This window comes from Chelonia mydas, chromosome 6 (genome assembly GCF_015237465.2).
Source record: "Chelonia mydas isolate rCheMyd1 chromosome 6, rCheMyd1.pri.v2, whole genome shotgun sequence".
Classification (NCBI taxonomy): domain Eukaryota; kingdom Metazoa; phylum Chordata; order Testudines; family Cheloniidae; genus Chelonia; species Chelonia mydas.
Genome location: NC_051246.2, coordinates 18,078,631 through 18,092,521, shown reverse-complemented (window position 1 = coordinate 18,092,521; position 13,891 = coordinate 18,078,631). Strand labels below are relative to the sequence as shown.

At 52.1% G+C, this 13,891-nt stretch overlaps 1 protein-coding gene across 1 annotated transcript; it reads right to left on the bottom strand.

The window, feature by feature from the left end:
* Nucleotides 1-2,319: 2,319 nt before the first annotated feature.
* Nucleotides 2,320-11,802, bottom strand: LOC119566327 (zona pellucida sperm-binding protein 1-like). Its single transcript, XM_043549592.1, has 12 exons — nucleotides 11,560-11,802; nucleotides 10,752-10,873; nucleotides 9,737-10,334; nucleotides 8,360-8,503; nucleotides 7,374-7,558; nucleotides 7,190-7,287; nucleotides 5,055-5,182; nucleotides 4,772-4,961; nucleotides 4,533-4,683; nucleotides 4,235-4,319; nucleotides 3,082-3,207; nucleotides 2,320-2,505 (listed from the first exon to the last, which is right to left on the bottom strand). Exons 1-12 carry the CDS (start codon nucleotides 11,795-11,797, stop codon nucleotides 2,366-2,368), a joined length of 2,205 nt encoding a protein of 734 aa, XP_043405527.1. The 5' UTR covers nucleotides 11,798-11,802; the 3' UTR covers nucleotides 2,320-2,365.
* Between the last annotated feature and the right edge of the window lie 2,089 nt (nucleotides 11,803-13,891).

Below are 13,891 nucleotides of genomic sequence, written 5' to 3'. Positions count from 1 at the left end.
TGGGGAAAGAATTCTTTCCCCAAGGTAACTCAGAGCCCTCCCCATCTAGTGTCCTGTAACCAGCCATTGGAGATATTTGCAGCTAGCGGTCACAGATCAGCCGTGTGCCATTGTAGGCAGTCTCATCCTACCATCCCCTCCATAAACTTATGAAGCTCAGTCTTGAAGCCAGTTTTGCTTTTTGCCCCCCCAACACCCTGCTCCCTTTGAAAGGTTGCTCCAGAACCTCACTCCTCTGATGGAGAGAAACTTTTGTCTAATCTAAAGCCTAAACTTGTTTATGGCCAGTTTATATCCATTTGTTCTTGTGTGCACGTTGGTGCTTATGTTAATTCCTCTGTGATAGTTATCCCTCTGATGCATTTAGAGAGAACAATCAACTCTCTCTCTCCCCTCAGCCTTCTTTTGGTTAGGCTAAATAAAAGTATTTCTGTCTCCTCTCATAAGTGAGGTTATCCATTTCTCTGGACATCCTAGTAGCCCTTCTCCATATCTGGTCCAGTTTGGATTCATCTTACACATGGGAGACCAGAATTGCATACAGTATTCCAGATGAGGTCTCACCAGTGCCTTGTATAATGGTACTAGCACTTCCCGGGCTCTACTGGAAATACCTCACCTGAGTATCCCATGACTGGGTTAGCCTTGTTCCCAGCTGCATCAGAGTCATCCTATGATCAAGCAATACACCCAAGTCTTTCTCCTTCTCTGTTGCCTCTAGCAGATAAGTGCCCAGCTTTCAGCAATAATTCTCATTGTTAGTCCTCAAGTACATGACTTAAGCACAGAAGCAAAGGCTTTTACAACTACAGCATGATTTTTATACTACTTTGAATTTTAGCAAATGACAAATTCATGGCCTTGTGCCTTGAAGCCACCAGGCTTCCATTCATTATTGTGCCAAGCCATCACAGAATGCTTTTTGCAGAGAGTAACAGAAGCATGATCCCTGCTGCCATCCTCTTACAGTCCAAGACTCTGACCTTGCAACACTCCATTTTGGGATGCAGGAGTACACAGGTGCACCCAGTCAGGCAGAGCAGGGACTCAAACCCATGTCTCCTAGATCTCAGGCGAGTGCCCATGCATTTCTAGGATACACATGTCTTTCTGCTTTTTCCATGAAGAGTTTTGAGGCATTGGTTTTGCCTACTGCAGACTGAACGTTGACATTTAATGAACAGTTTGTGTTGCTTGGCCAGCCCTCAGCATGTGCTTAACTCCATGCATGCGTGAAGTCCCCATGAAGTCATTACCACATGCACATTAAGTGTCTTCAGGATCCAGTCCCACAGTAGGCTACCCTAGAAGATGCTCATAGAGGGGCTAGAACAGTCACACCACGTTAGTGTGACAGTCCCTGTGGGTTCTACAGTAGGTGGAGGATGTTGACATGGTAGGAGCAGTGGGAGAGAAGATTTTAGCTGTTGGAAGGGGATTTGGAGAGGAGCTGGAGGGCTGTAGTTTCCCAGGTGAGATAGAAGGAAACTAATGCAAATGGAGAAGGGTAGATTGCTGTGTAGACAGAGGTGAGTGTGTAGATGTAGCCAAGGTAGCTTTAGCCTAGCCAGATCAAGCAGTAGAGCAACAGCAGCACAGGCTACCCACTGGAGCCTGACCCAGAGTCCCAGCTAGTCTTGTATAGTCCATGCTTCCACTACTGTTATTTCAACTAGCTTGATGAAAGCTAGCTCATTGAGGTCTGTGTGTGCGCACTACAGCCACACTTTGGAGTGCCCCATAGATATAGCTTAAGGGTCAAGAAGCAGGAGATAGCAGTTATGGGGGAGATCCCAGCTGTAAGGCAGGATGCTTAAGGTCTTGAAGCATCAGGTTTCCCAGTCACTAACACAATGGGGAAATCTTCACCACCTCCTGTAAGCTAGGGGCTGGCCACAGCCCCCACAGAAGACACAAGGGTTTCTAATTACCAGACTTAGGCTTGTCCCCCAGCTTGCTCACATGGACTTCATGTTAGACTGGCAAGCGCCAGTCGTTCTTATTGCGTGCCCAGTGGAGTTAGAATCCAGCTATTCACAGTAAAGTTAATCAAAAAGTCTCTAGTTCGGCTGAGTGGCTTCCCCTCCCCCCAGATAGGACCCCAGGAGATGAGAGAAAGCCATTTGATTTACCTTGTCTAGTGCTAGCTTGCAGTCTTCTTCCTGTCCTCTATGCCACATCCTATTCTGGTGTCTATCCCTGCAGAGAGGTCTGTTCTGCTGCTGACTGGGGAAGAGCTACAAGGCCAGTAGTAGACGCCTGGCCTCAACAACTGCTGTTCCCTCCCCCAGAGGGACACATGCTACCACAAGACATTAGTGCAGTCCAGACATTTTATTTCTGCTCCCCCTCCCTTATTTTACAGTCATCTGCCATGGAAGATTGGGGACCTTGTCATCCAGCTGCTTCTCCTATGGAGTAGTGTCACAGTAACAAGAGAAACCACAGCCACCAATGAAAGCATGGCCAGAAGCACCAGGGTCAGGTCCAGTCTGGAGACAGGGTCTGGAGGAGGAAGAGGAGGAGAGGTTAAGACAATCCTGATTTCTGTAGGGTCTAAAGTGTGGAGATGACACCTAGACTTCCCTGCCCCAGTGGTGCTCCCCCTACCGCTTAGGCCAGCCTTCATCAGAAAGATACTTGAATTGTCAACTCACTTTTTAGACTGTGAGCCAGCACCACCATCCCATTGATTGCCTTCTATTGAATGGCTGAGGCAATGCTAGCCCCAGTGCATTGAGTGCCACAGAGGCTCAGGGCATACAAGTCACCATTGAGGTGCCATAGTGTCCCCCCCCTCCCCCTCCCAAGTTTGCTGGGTTTTGAGACATCCTATGAATGTCCAAAGGATAAGGAAATAACCCAACATTGGCCCACTCATAGGAAGCACTCACAGGTGTGGTGTCAGCCAGCATTAGCTTACATATGGATCATCAAGGAGTGACTTCTGCATGTAGCCCCCCCTCCCCGGCCCCGCCATGAACATTTATATTAGAATCCCCTGGACAGCATTGACTTGCTGTATTCCAGGTTACTGTGCAAGATGCCAGTTGTCCTACTCAGGTTTAACAGAAAACTCACCCTTGTTCTCATAGATGTGCTCTCTCCACGGCTCAGGGCTCTGCTGGAAGATCACAGGGCCAGGAGAGCTCACCAGGTCCTGGGGCTCTCCTGTCCCATTGTTGATATCCAGGAACCGGCGGCCTCCTGGGAGATGGAATGGAGAGTTAGGGAGCTGTCTGTCCAGCGCACTCACAACCAGAGGGCCCATCATGATGAAATGCAGCATCACCATGGACTCAACCATGAGCCCTTACAGGCCTCCTGACAGGTTGTGGTACCAGGTATTAAATCTTCCTGAATTGCTTATTTGAAGTGTGGGAGAAGTTGGGAAGAAAGGCCATTTCATCAGGAGCAGCAGACACTCCACACTCCAGAGGCAATTTCTAGTATTGTCTCCTACATAGGGCAATTGTAGGAGATTAGGCCATTTACCTCTTCGTGTTAGCCCATCATACCCCAGCTAGCGCTACAGTACATGGTACAGGTACATAACGAGCTGGGCTGAATGCCTTGCAGTCAGTGTATAGCACAGGGCTGGGCAAACTTTTTGGCCTGAGGGCCACATTAGCACTGTAAAACTATATGGAGGGCCAGGTAGGAAAGGCTGTGCCTCCCCAAAGAGCCTGGCTCCCTCCCACTTCCTGCCCCCTGACTGCCCACCTCAGAAACCCCCTCTGCCCCCCCAACTCCTTGTCTCCTGACTGCCCCCTCCCAGGACCCCTGCCCCTAACTGCGCCCTGGGACCACACCCCTATCCAACCCCCCGCTCCCTGACAGCCCCCGCTGGACTCCAACGACTATCCAATGCCCCCTGACTGCCCCCCTGAACCTCTGCCCAATCCAACCAGCCCCTGTCCCGACTGCCCCCTGGGACCCTCTGCCCCTTATCCAAGGCCAACCCCCTTATGATGCTGCTCAGAGCAGCAGGAGCTCACAGCCCTGCCGGAGTAGAGTGCTGGACGGCACAGGAGGGGCTGGGGGCTAGCCTCCCCGGCCGGGAACTCAGGGGCCGGGCAGGATGGTCCTGTGGGCGGTAGTTTGCCCTCCTCCAATATAGCAGGACAGGCAGATCTCTGTTCACTATGAGTCCTCTGGTATTTGGGATGGCAGCTTGTAGAAACCCACATGGGTTTCAGACCACTGGGGCCCAGATGGAGCCACTCCGACTTACTCGTAGCAGCTCCTGATGGGCACATGGTCCTGCAGGGCTCCAGCCGGGAGGGGTAGCAAGCTGAGGCGCTACAGTAAATGTACACCTAAAATCCACACAAGTGAGAATGGAGTTAGTGAGTGACTGGCCAGTGCTGGTAGGAGCCAGGAAGTAGATCCACAGCTATCAGTTTGGTTCTGCATGTGCAGTGCCTCAGCAGAGACAATGTGAAGGTCAGGACCTGACTGAAATAGGAGCTCCTGCCCCTGCACTCCGACTTCCCCCTCCTCACCCGCTTTATATGTGGGCCCCTTCTCACCTCTCCCTCAAGCGCCACCTGGGAGGCGGAGTCCACAAAGGCAAAGGTGGAGAGGATGAAGCGCTGGTGGTGAGTCGGGAAGGGCAGCTCAGGTGAGGCAGGGCCCACGGGCACAAGCTGGGTTCTGTAGTTGTCTCCCAGGAACGGGCACCTGGGAGCAAGACATGAGAGAAGGGTGGACCAAGGAAACCGCCTTCCTCCTCCCCAAGCCATGCTCCCCCTCCATCCCAGCCACTCACCCGTCCACCAGGATGGGCCACTGCGGCTGCTGCAGGGGGTTAGCACTTGGGGTGGCCCAGCACTGGTGTAGAACCAGAACCAGGGACGGGTCTGTTCTGTGCAGGATGCGAACCTCCATGTAGAGAGGGTCCCTGAGCACCTTCACCACAGGGTAGTCTCTGTCTGTGAGATAGGATCTGTAGCTCAGGTCTGTGGGGGAGAGGGCAGGAGGAGAGCAGAGCTGAGACACCTGTGGTCCTTCAGGGGGATGGGATCTCCGTGCTGGAGTGAGGGGTCACCTACCTGTGGCGATGCGCAACTCAAGCCGGAGGGGTCCTGCCTGGGTGACTGGAGCAGGTGTGGGGGGCAAGAAGACCTCGACCTGGACTGGCAGAAAGTCACTGGCATTGTAGATGCAGCGAGCATGGAGGCTGCACAGGAGAGAGCAGAGGGAGGAGACAGGGGCTGATGCTCTGTGAATTCAGATTGAGGCCATGTGGTTTCTGGCAGTGACCTTATTAGTGCTTGAGACAAGCAGGGTCAGGCCCTATCAGTACTTGGATGGCAGACATCCAAGGATGCTAGTGTATCAACCCTTTTAGCAACTCAGATGTTCTTCCCTCTAACTCAGGGACTCAGCAGGAGTGTCCGACCACGGCCACATGGGGGCCTTCTCAGACAGGCTAGAAGCACCTGCTTACTTGTAGTCACATCTCTCTTGGCAGCATTCTCAAGTTTGCCACCAACTATTATCCAAGCTTTCTTTCTACCAACCCTGTAGTGAGTTATCAGTCCCTCCGGGTGGCCCCACGGAGGCCTTCTCAGGTCAGGCTGGCTGTGCCTACTTGTCATCATTGGAGATCACATAGCAAGTGGCATTTACAATCATAAGATTAGGATTGGAAGTGACCTCAGGTGGTCAGCTAGTCCAACCCCCTGCTCAAAGCAGGACCAACCCCAACTAAATCATCCCAGCCAGGGCTTGGTCAAGCCAGGTGGCAGAATCTCCATCCTTAGAGGTTCTGCCACCTCCCTAGGTAACCCATTCCAGTGCTTCACCACCCTCCCTGTGGGATAGTCCCATCCCCAATAGCCAACCTAGACCTCCCCCACTGCAGCTTGAGACCATTGCTCCTTGTTCGGTCATCTGCCACCACTGAGAACAGCTGAGCTCCATTCTCCTTGGAACCCCTTCAGGTAGTTGAAGGCTGCTATCAAATCCCCCCTCACTCATCTCTTCATTTTTGTTGCCCTCTGCTGGGCTCTCCAATTTTTCCACATCCTTTCTGTTGGTGGGGGCCCAAAACTGGACACAGTATTCCAGATGGGCCTCACCAGTGCTGGATAGAGGGGAATCACTTCCCTCCATCTGCTGGCAATGCTCCTACTAATGCAGCCCAACATACCAGTAGCTTTCTTGGCAACAAGGGCCCACTATTGATTCATAGCCAGCTTCTCGTTCACTCTAATCCCCAGGACCTTGTCTGTAGAACTGCTGCTTAGCCAGTCGGTCCCCAGCCTGTACCAGTAAATGGGATTCTTCCCTCCTAAGTGCAGACTCTGCACTTGTCCTTATTGAACCTCAGATTTCTTTTAGCCCAATTTTCAATTTTTCTAGGTCACTCTGGACCCTACCTACCTCTCCCCCCAATTTAGTGTCATCCATTAACTTGCTGAGGGTGTAAGCCATCCCATCATCCAGATCATTAATGATGATGAACAAAACCAGCCCCAGGACTGACCCCTGGGGCACGCTGCTTGATACCAGCTGCCAACTAGACAGAGCTATTGATCACTACCGGTTGAGCTTGATGACCTAGCCAGCTTTCGACCCACCTTATAGTCCATACTTTTTTAACTTGCTGTCAAGAATACGGTGGGATACTGTGTCAAACTTTGTTAGAGTCAAGGTATATCATGTCCACCACTTTCCCCATATGCGCAGAGCCAGTTCTCGTCATAGAAAGCAATCAGGTTGGTCAGGCATGACTTGCCCTTGGTGAATGCAACTTGGAGGAGAGGAAGGTGATCAGGACCAGCCAAGTGCTTCAGAACGGATTTGACCTGCTGCAGGATTTTTCCAGGGACTGAGGTGAGGCTGACCAATGTTGGCATTTGATCAGACAATGTAAAACCCTGACTCTTGGACAGTCAGCTGCACAGCGTGTCCTTCCCTTCACAAAGCAAGATTTTGCCCCATGCCCCATTAGGGATCAGGTGCATTGCCCCACACTCAAAAAAGGGGATGTCTGTGACTGCAGGGAATCCATACCTGTAGAACATCCCCCAAGTCCTTCGGTGGTCAGGAGAGGCTGCTGAAAAATTGATGGATCAGATCTTTGCCAGGGGAAAGTATCTGGCCTCACGCTTCCACTGTGGAAGGGCTGAAGCCTGCTCACCATCACTTCCTTGCTAGTCAATAGAGCAGGCCAACTTACATGAAGGTGCTGTCCCGGGTGATGGAGCCGTCTGGCCCAGTCCGGATGTCGATGCCAGAGATCAGCTGGTTCTCATAGATCAGTTTGTCATGGATCACCTGGAAGAGTGGAGACATGGGGCAGGTTAGTCCCCCAAGCCCCTGAGCAGAGCACTCACCCTGGCTTCCCGTGGGTGTCCCCTCACCTGGACTGTGGTGCCGCACTGCATGAGGGGGAAGCGGAAGATCACAAAAGCCTCAGTCATCCTGATGGGGTCACACCCTGCCTGGGCATAGGCTAGCCGGACACTCTCCAGGATGATGGGGTGATCAGACATGTCCCTGGAGACCACCAGAACAAAGTGACCATCCAGGAGGCACTGAACAGTGACTGCAACACAAAGGAGCAGGATTCAGTATAGATGTTCCTGGTAGAGGAATTGGGCAAGAGTTCCATGCCACACTCTGGATGATAGACTGGAATCAAGTCACCCCTTAACCTTCTCTCTGTCTAAAGAGGCAGAACTTGGTCACTACAAGGCCTGTTTTCTAATATTTCTCATGGCTCTTCTCCAATCTAAGTATTTAAATAAGGTGTAGATCTGAGAGCGAGGGTAGTTAACCCTTGGAATGGTTTGCCCAGGGTCACTGATAAGGCAAGACTGGATGTCTACTAAGAGATCTGCTTGAGGAATTATTTCAGGGAAAGTCTATAGCTTGTGTGATACAGGAAATCAGACTAATGATCACATTGGTCCCTTCTGGCTTTGGAATCTATCAAGTGAAGCCCCATGGGGGTAAGTGGGTTTGTCTGACACAGCATGATTGCAGCTCAGGTTGTGCAGGAACGAGACACAAGCCGGCAGAGTTATCCTTCGATCTGATGATGGAGCACCAGCCTGTACGGTCTGATGGTTCTTCCTCTGCCACCACACATTTGGTGTTGGCTCTCAAGATCTGCCAGGCACTGGGCAACTGAGGAGAGACCGTGATGTAGGAAGGAATCCCTTTGCACACAACTGATGCCAGCTGCAGCCTAGGGTGAGAGTTACAAAGACATTGCATCCAAGTCTAGTTCACCATGCTAGTAGGTGGTGACCAAACTCATCTGAGAAGTACGGTGTGTCACCAAGCTTCCCAGGACGGAGATGGCAAAAGGCTCCATAAGCTGACATGAGGGCAGGTCTCCTACCTGTGTTGCCATAGTAGCAGGGAGTAGTGAGGTCAGTCTCATCATAACAGCAGCCAGCCTGGAAGCAAGCAGCTTGGCCTGGGGCATCCGCACAGGGCATCTTCCCAGCCACCACACGGCACTGCTCCTCTGTGAGATGGGCCCCTAGAACAGCAGGGTGTGGATTAAGGAGAGCTAGAGATCCTCTGAAGGGATCACAAGAGACCCTTCCCCAGAGACTTTTTAAGATCCGTAGTGACCTCTGGACAAGTGGCTGACCTCAACACCAGTCCAACCCTCCTCCCCTTCCCCAAAGGGCTGCAAGAGCTCCCACAGTGGTCCTCCATCCCAGCTCACCCTGCCCCCCACAGCCATAACCTCAAACCACATACCACCTCAGACAGCATTGTGCTCAGATCCCCACCCCTGTCCTCCAGGTGTAGCATGTTGCCCTTCTTTGCATTAAGCCAGATACCAGGCTTAACATTTCACTTTGGAAATTCAGGCTCCTGATCTGCTGCTGTGTCAGAGGAGAGCCCCCACCCACACCCTACAGCCCCCTCAACACAGCCAGCAGCGTGGTCAACTCCAATTTATCAGTTAGCAGTTCCAGGGTGGGTTTTTCTAGCCATCTCATGAAATGGTGAGCAGACGCCTACTCTATGAATTTTTCCTTTATTAAAGTCACCATCTCCCTTTACTGATGATGGGGCAGACGCTAGCAGGATGGCCACCATTTCCCCATAGCCGACCAGAGGAAAGTGCCCCTCATAAACATGGCTGCAAATTTCTTTCATGAGACTGAAGCTGTACCTAGAGGCAAAGTGGCTGCCACTCTGGTTTAGGGGGAGGGCTAGACAGGACACTAAGAGTGCTGAGGGACTAAGAGCTGTGGAGAGCCTGTGCGAGAGACATGGGGGGAAGGAGACAGATTGCAAGCAGATGTGGGGATGAGATATGAAGGGATACAACATCAGATCCCAAACCCTGGGATACTGGAGGAACAGGGGAAACCCCTCTGAGCAGCCAATGGGAAGGACACATTGGTGCACGTGTGACTGGATTTTGCACCAAAGAAGCTCAGACTTTGGAAGCAAGTGCCTTCCCCTAAAGCTTTGAAAAAACCAGAAGGCAAATAGCCACCCCTTCCCCTTCAAATAAACTGGCGGGGGGGGGGGGGGGGGGGGGGGGAACAGCATGATTTCTAAACGAATCTCATTTTTGATCATGGCTTACAACACTGTCAACACCAGCTCTAACATGGCAGCAACATGCAAGAGACAAGGTTCAGCTCCTCTGAAGACCACCACAGGAGTCAGAAGTGGACCATGAAACCTTCCATTAGAGGGGACCCACATGCACTCAAACCAGTTAGACGTCACAGACACCCCTACATACCTATGTTGCTTGGTGGAGGATATATTTGGGGCACCGGGCGCACCAGGCCCGGCTGCGGCTGGGGCACCGGGCGCACCAGGCCCGGCTGCGGCTGGGGCACCGGGCGCACCAGGCCCGGCTGCGGCTGGGGCACCGGGCGCACCAGGCCCGGCTGCGGCTGGGGCACCGGGCGCACCAGGCCCGGCTGCGGCTGGGGCACCGGGCGCACCAGGCCCGGCTGCGGCTGGGGCACCGGGCGCACCAGGCCCGGCTGCGGCTGGGGCACCGGGCGCACCAGGCCCGGCTGCGGCTGGGGCACCGGGCGCACCAGGCCCGGCTGCGGCTGGGGCACCGGGCGCACCAGGCCCGGCTGCGGCTGGGGCACCGGGCGCACCAGGCCCGGCTGCGGCTGGGGCACCGGGCGCACCAGGCCCGGCTGCGGCTGGGGCACCGGGCGCACCAGGCCCGGCTGCGGCTGGGGCACCGGGCGCATGGTCTCCTCTGGGGTTAAGTCACGTTCAGTGGGCTTGGGGCAGGTCATGTTAACGTCACGGGTGGCAGCGATGGCCCCGGTGCTCAGTAGTTCCTCCACTCGGACCCTCAGGTGGTTACGGCCATCCTGCAATGAAAGCAGAAGGATTAGTAAGGTTGTGGTGAAATGGAGTGTCCCTGGTTGCTCAGCCCAGGCCCCCTCTGCACAGGTTAGGGTTGCCAATTTTGGTTGGACATGTCCCTGGAGGTTGTGTCACATGACAGTCTTTAATTAAAGATTAAGTGTTAATTCCTGGAGATCTAGGAGAATCCAGGAGGGTTGGCAAGCTTAGCACAGGCTGTGTGAGAGTAGGTAGGGAACAGTCTACACAACTGCAGCAGCCTGGGTACAGCAGCTGGAGCTCATCAAGAACGTGGCTGTCAAGTGTCCTACATATGAGGCCAAGAACCTCTCCACATTGATACATTGTGATTTAGAGGCAAGTGTTCAATGTAGCAGCAGGGATGATGGAGACACTGAAGCCCCTTGTGCCAACTCACGCACCTGCCTGAGCACATGGCAGCCGTTATAGCCAGCTGAGAAGGTCACCTCCCCTTTCTCGCCAGATGTGATCCAGTGGAGGCAGATGGAGCAGTTTGTAACTTCAAAGCGAGTCCCAAACTCATCTGTGGAGAGAGTCACACTCAAACAAACCTTCACCCAGGGGCAAGGGCAAGTTAAGGCACTCTAGTTCAGAGACATAGGAAGGCTGTAACGTATGAAGCGGGGACTATGTCTTGCTCCATCAGTGGTATCTTTGGGTAGCTGGAATTGGGTTACCAGCCACCCCCAAATTAGTCTTTATTTGCCAAGTTTCTCCTAAATCCACCAAGGAGAGTGGAAGGGCCCCAAACCCTGGCAGTACAAGGGCTGTCTTGCAGCAATGCATGGCAACAGCAATACTAGCCTCTATCACACATTCAGGTGGGAGTCCTAGAGTGGAGACATTTCAGGGGGCCAAGCCAGAGTGAAGGCCTCCCTTCAGAGTATTACCCTCATCAGGCTCTCTTGTCTTACAGTAAGATGAGGCACCACTGAAGTCAGCCAGATAATACCTGCTGGCTTCCTCAGTCAGAAGCACCTCCTAGGGTTAAGGACAGCAACTAAGCGAGAAAGAGTTATAGTAGACGCTGAAAATAATTAGATCCACAATTAATAGAGGAAGGATGTCCTCCTTCAAGGCTAGAGTTACCCACTGGAGACAGGGGAACATTCAATAGCCTCTAAGAAACCCTCCAGCAAAAAAAAAGGACCCTGAGCATAGATGGGGGTGTCCTTGGCTACTTATTAAGTAAGCCCCACAGCGACTTACCCACAACTTTGAAGCGGACGGTGTGGCCCTGGCTGGGAAAGACCAGCAGCTGCATCCCATAGTCTCCACAGTCATACTCATATCCATGCTGCAAGACAGAGAAACTGATTCTGCGGAAGTCCCCCTGCCCAAGGGCTGTCCCCAGGGACCAGAGCAATACTAAGCCCACAAAATACCTACAGCCCAGCCCCATAGCTGAAGGTGCTAAGGAAGAAGCAACCCCACAGCTACTTCTCATAGCTAGGGAAGCTGTGGGTGATGGGCTTTGTAGGGTGAGCGGAGGGGTGGGACCGGCATGTGAACCAGGTGAGTAAAGAGGCAGCACCTGGGGAGCTGTCTGCTGCTGTTGAGGGGCTGGGTAAAAAGTGCAAAGCTCAGGATGAAACGGAAACATAACCTTTGAATCCCCCAACCAAAATCAAATAAACAAAAACCCCTCACAGTGAATCCTAGTGTTACTCTGGCTTTTGGGATGTCCCCTCTCTTGCTCTGTCTTTCTCTCCCTCTCCTTCCCTGTGACCTTCACTCTCCCCCTTTTTGCTCTCTCACACTGCAAGGTGTCAGTGGGAGGGAAGGGGAACTCCTTCCAAGAGTCACTCTCTTCCCAGTGGGAGAGGAGGAGCTAGAAGAAACTGCTATTGAGAGGGAATAATTGGAGTCCTGCCCCGATCTTGGCCTAGTGCCCACCACTTCCAGTCCTCATCTATCCTGACTTGTGACCTCCCTTGTGTCACCATAACAGCCATTCCTGGCTTGTGACCAATTCTGCAGTAGATACAGGAATGGGGCAGCACACTAGTCCCAGCTCAGTACAGTGACTTTTGGGGGCAGGTTGGTCTGGGTGGATCCAGGGCTGTGAGTCATAGAATCACTAAATCATAGAAGATCAGGGTTGGAAGAGACCTCTGGAGGTCATCTAGTACAACCCCCTGCTCAAAGCAGGACCAACCCCAACTAAATCATCCCAGCCAGGGCTTTGCCATTATGGTCTGAATTTGAATGTGGCTCTGCCACAGATTCTCCATGCCCTTGGGCAAGTCACTTGACTGTTATTATTATTTGTATTACAGCAGCACCCAGAGGCTCCAATCGAGATCAAGGCCCCATTGTGCTGGGTGCCGGACATAACGCCTAGTAAGAAGCAGTTCCTGCCCCAAAGACATTATGGTCAAAGGGCCAGATTCTGCATCCCATCCTCCTGTTGATTTAAATGGGACTGTTCCCAGAGCAAGTTACTGTTCAGTGTAAGTAAGGGTTAGAGCTGCTCTGCAAATGGTTTTTTCCCCTGTAGAAACTTTTGACTATTTGGTGAAATATTGAAAAACCCCAAATTTTCAGACTAAAACTGAAAAAATGTTGGTGAAAAACAAACATTTCTGGGCCCTAATTTTCAACTGAAAACAACATTTTGACAGGGAAATACTGTCATGGTGTCTTGTGGGAGGTGTAGTTCAGGTGCCTCATGCTCCCATTCTCCTCTATGGGCTGTGCAGTCTAGAAGGACTACATTTCCCATGATACACCACAGTCTTCTCTCTGCTGAGGTACCACATTGCACCATGGGAGTTTGGGACCCGGGGACCTATTGGAGCCAACTGGCAGAGGGCAAAGGGGTGTAAAGGGTTACAGAGATCACTGGGTCTCGTGTCAACATACTAGTTCATCAAAGGGTGTTATGGAAGGTCTTTCCTGAAAGCCTGTACCCCATTGGTCCTCATAATCATTGCAGAATGTATGGATGGACAATGTGTAAGGAGATATGAATATATACTGAAAATTATGTTCTTCAGGTCTGTGACTTGGGGCGGGTCACCAGAAGGTGATAAAAAGTTTCTTTCAGACAAGAGATGCTTATCTATCTGTCTGACCACATGTACATTAAAATCACAACGGATGCCCAGCTACAGTCTAAGCCGAATACTAGTGAAGGGAGTATGATATCTTCAAGAAAGGGAGTTTACAGGAAGAAATAAACAAGCAGGAGACTATCCTGTCTGCAAGTGAAGATAATGGCTCATTGGTACTATAACTGGGGGTGCAGCGATACACCCAGTTATCTTTCACAAGGGGACAGGCTGCCAGCTGGCTTGTGTTATGAACAGAAGATCACAGCTGTTTGATGCTGGGAGACAAACTTTGGCTGCACTAATCTTTATGAGACAGAGGAATGTCTTGTCAGTTAAGTTTAGGCTCTAGACAGCATGCTATGATTTTGTTTTATACGAAAGGTATGGGGGTCAGGCGCACACAGGCTCCACTACCATGAAACCACTATGGCCCCTCCCCCGGAAGTGAGGGGGTAGGGTGAAAGCAGCATGGGGGTAGGGTGAGA

Coding starts and splice junctions, on each gene's coding strand:
- LOC119566327 (XM_043549592.1), bottom strand. CDS start 11,797: ATGAGAAGTAGCTGTGGGGTTGCTTCTTCCTTAGCACCTTCAGCTATG. Junction 8,504..9,736: donor TCCTCCACCAAGCAACATAG/GTATGTAGGGGT, acceptor CTGCTGTTCTAG/GGGCCCATCTCACAGAGGAG. Junction 5,183..7,189: donor ACCCGGGACAGCACCTTCAT/GTAAGTTGGCCT, acceptor TCTCCTGTGCAG/CCTCCATGCTCGCTGCATCT.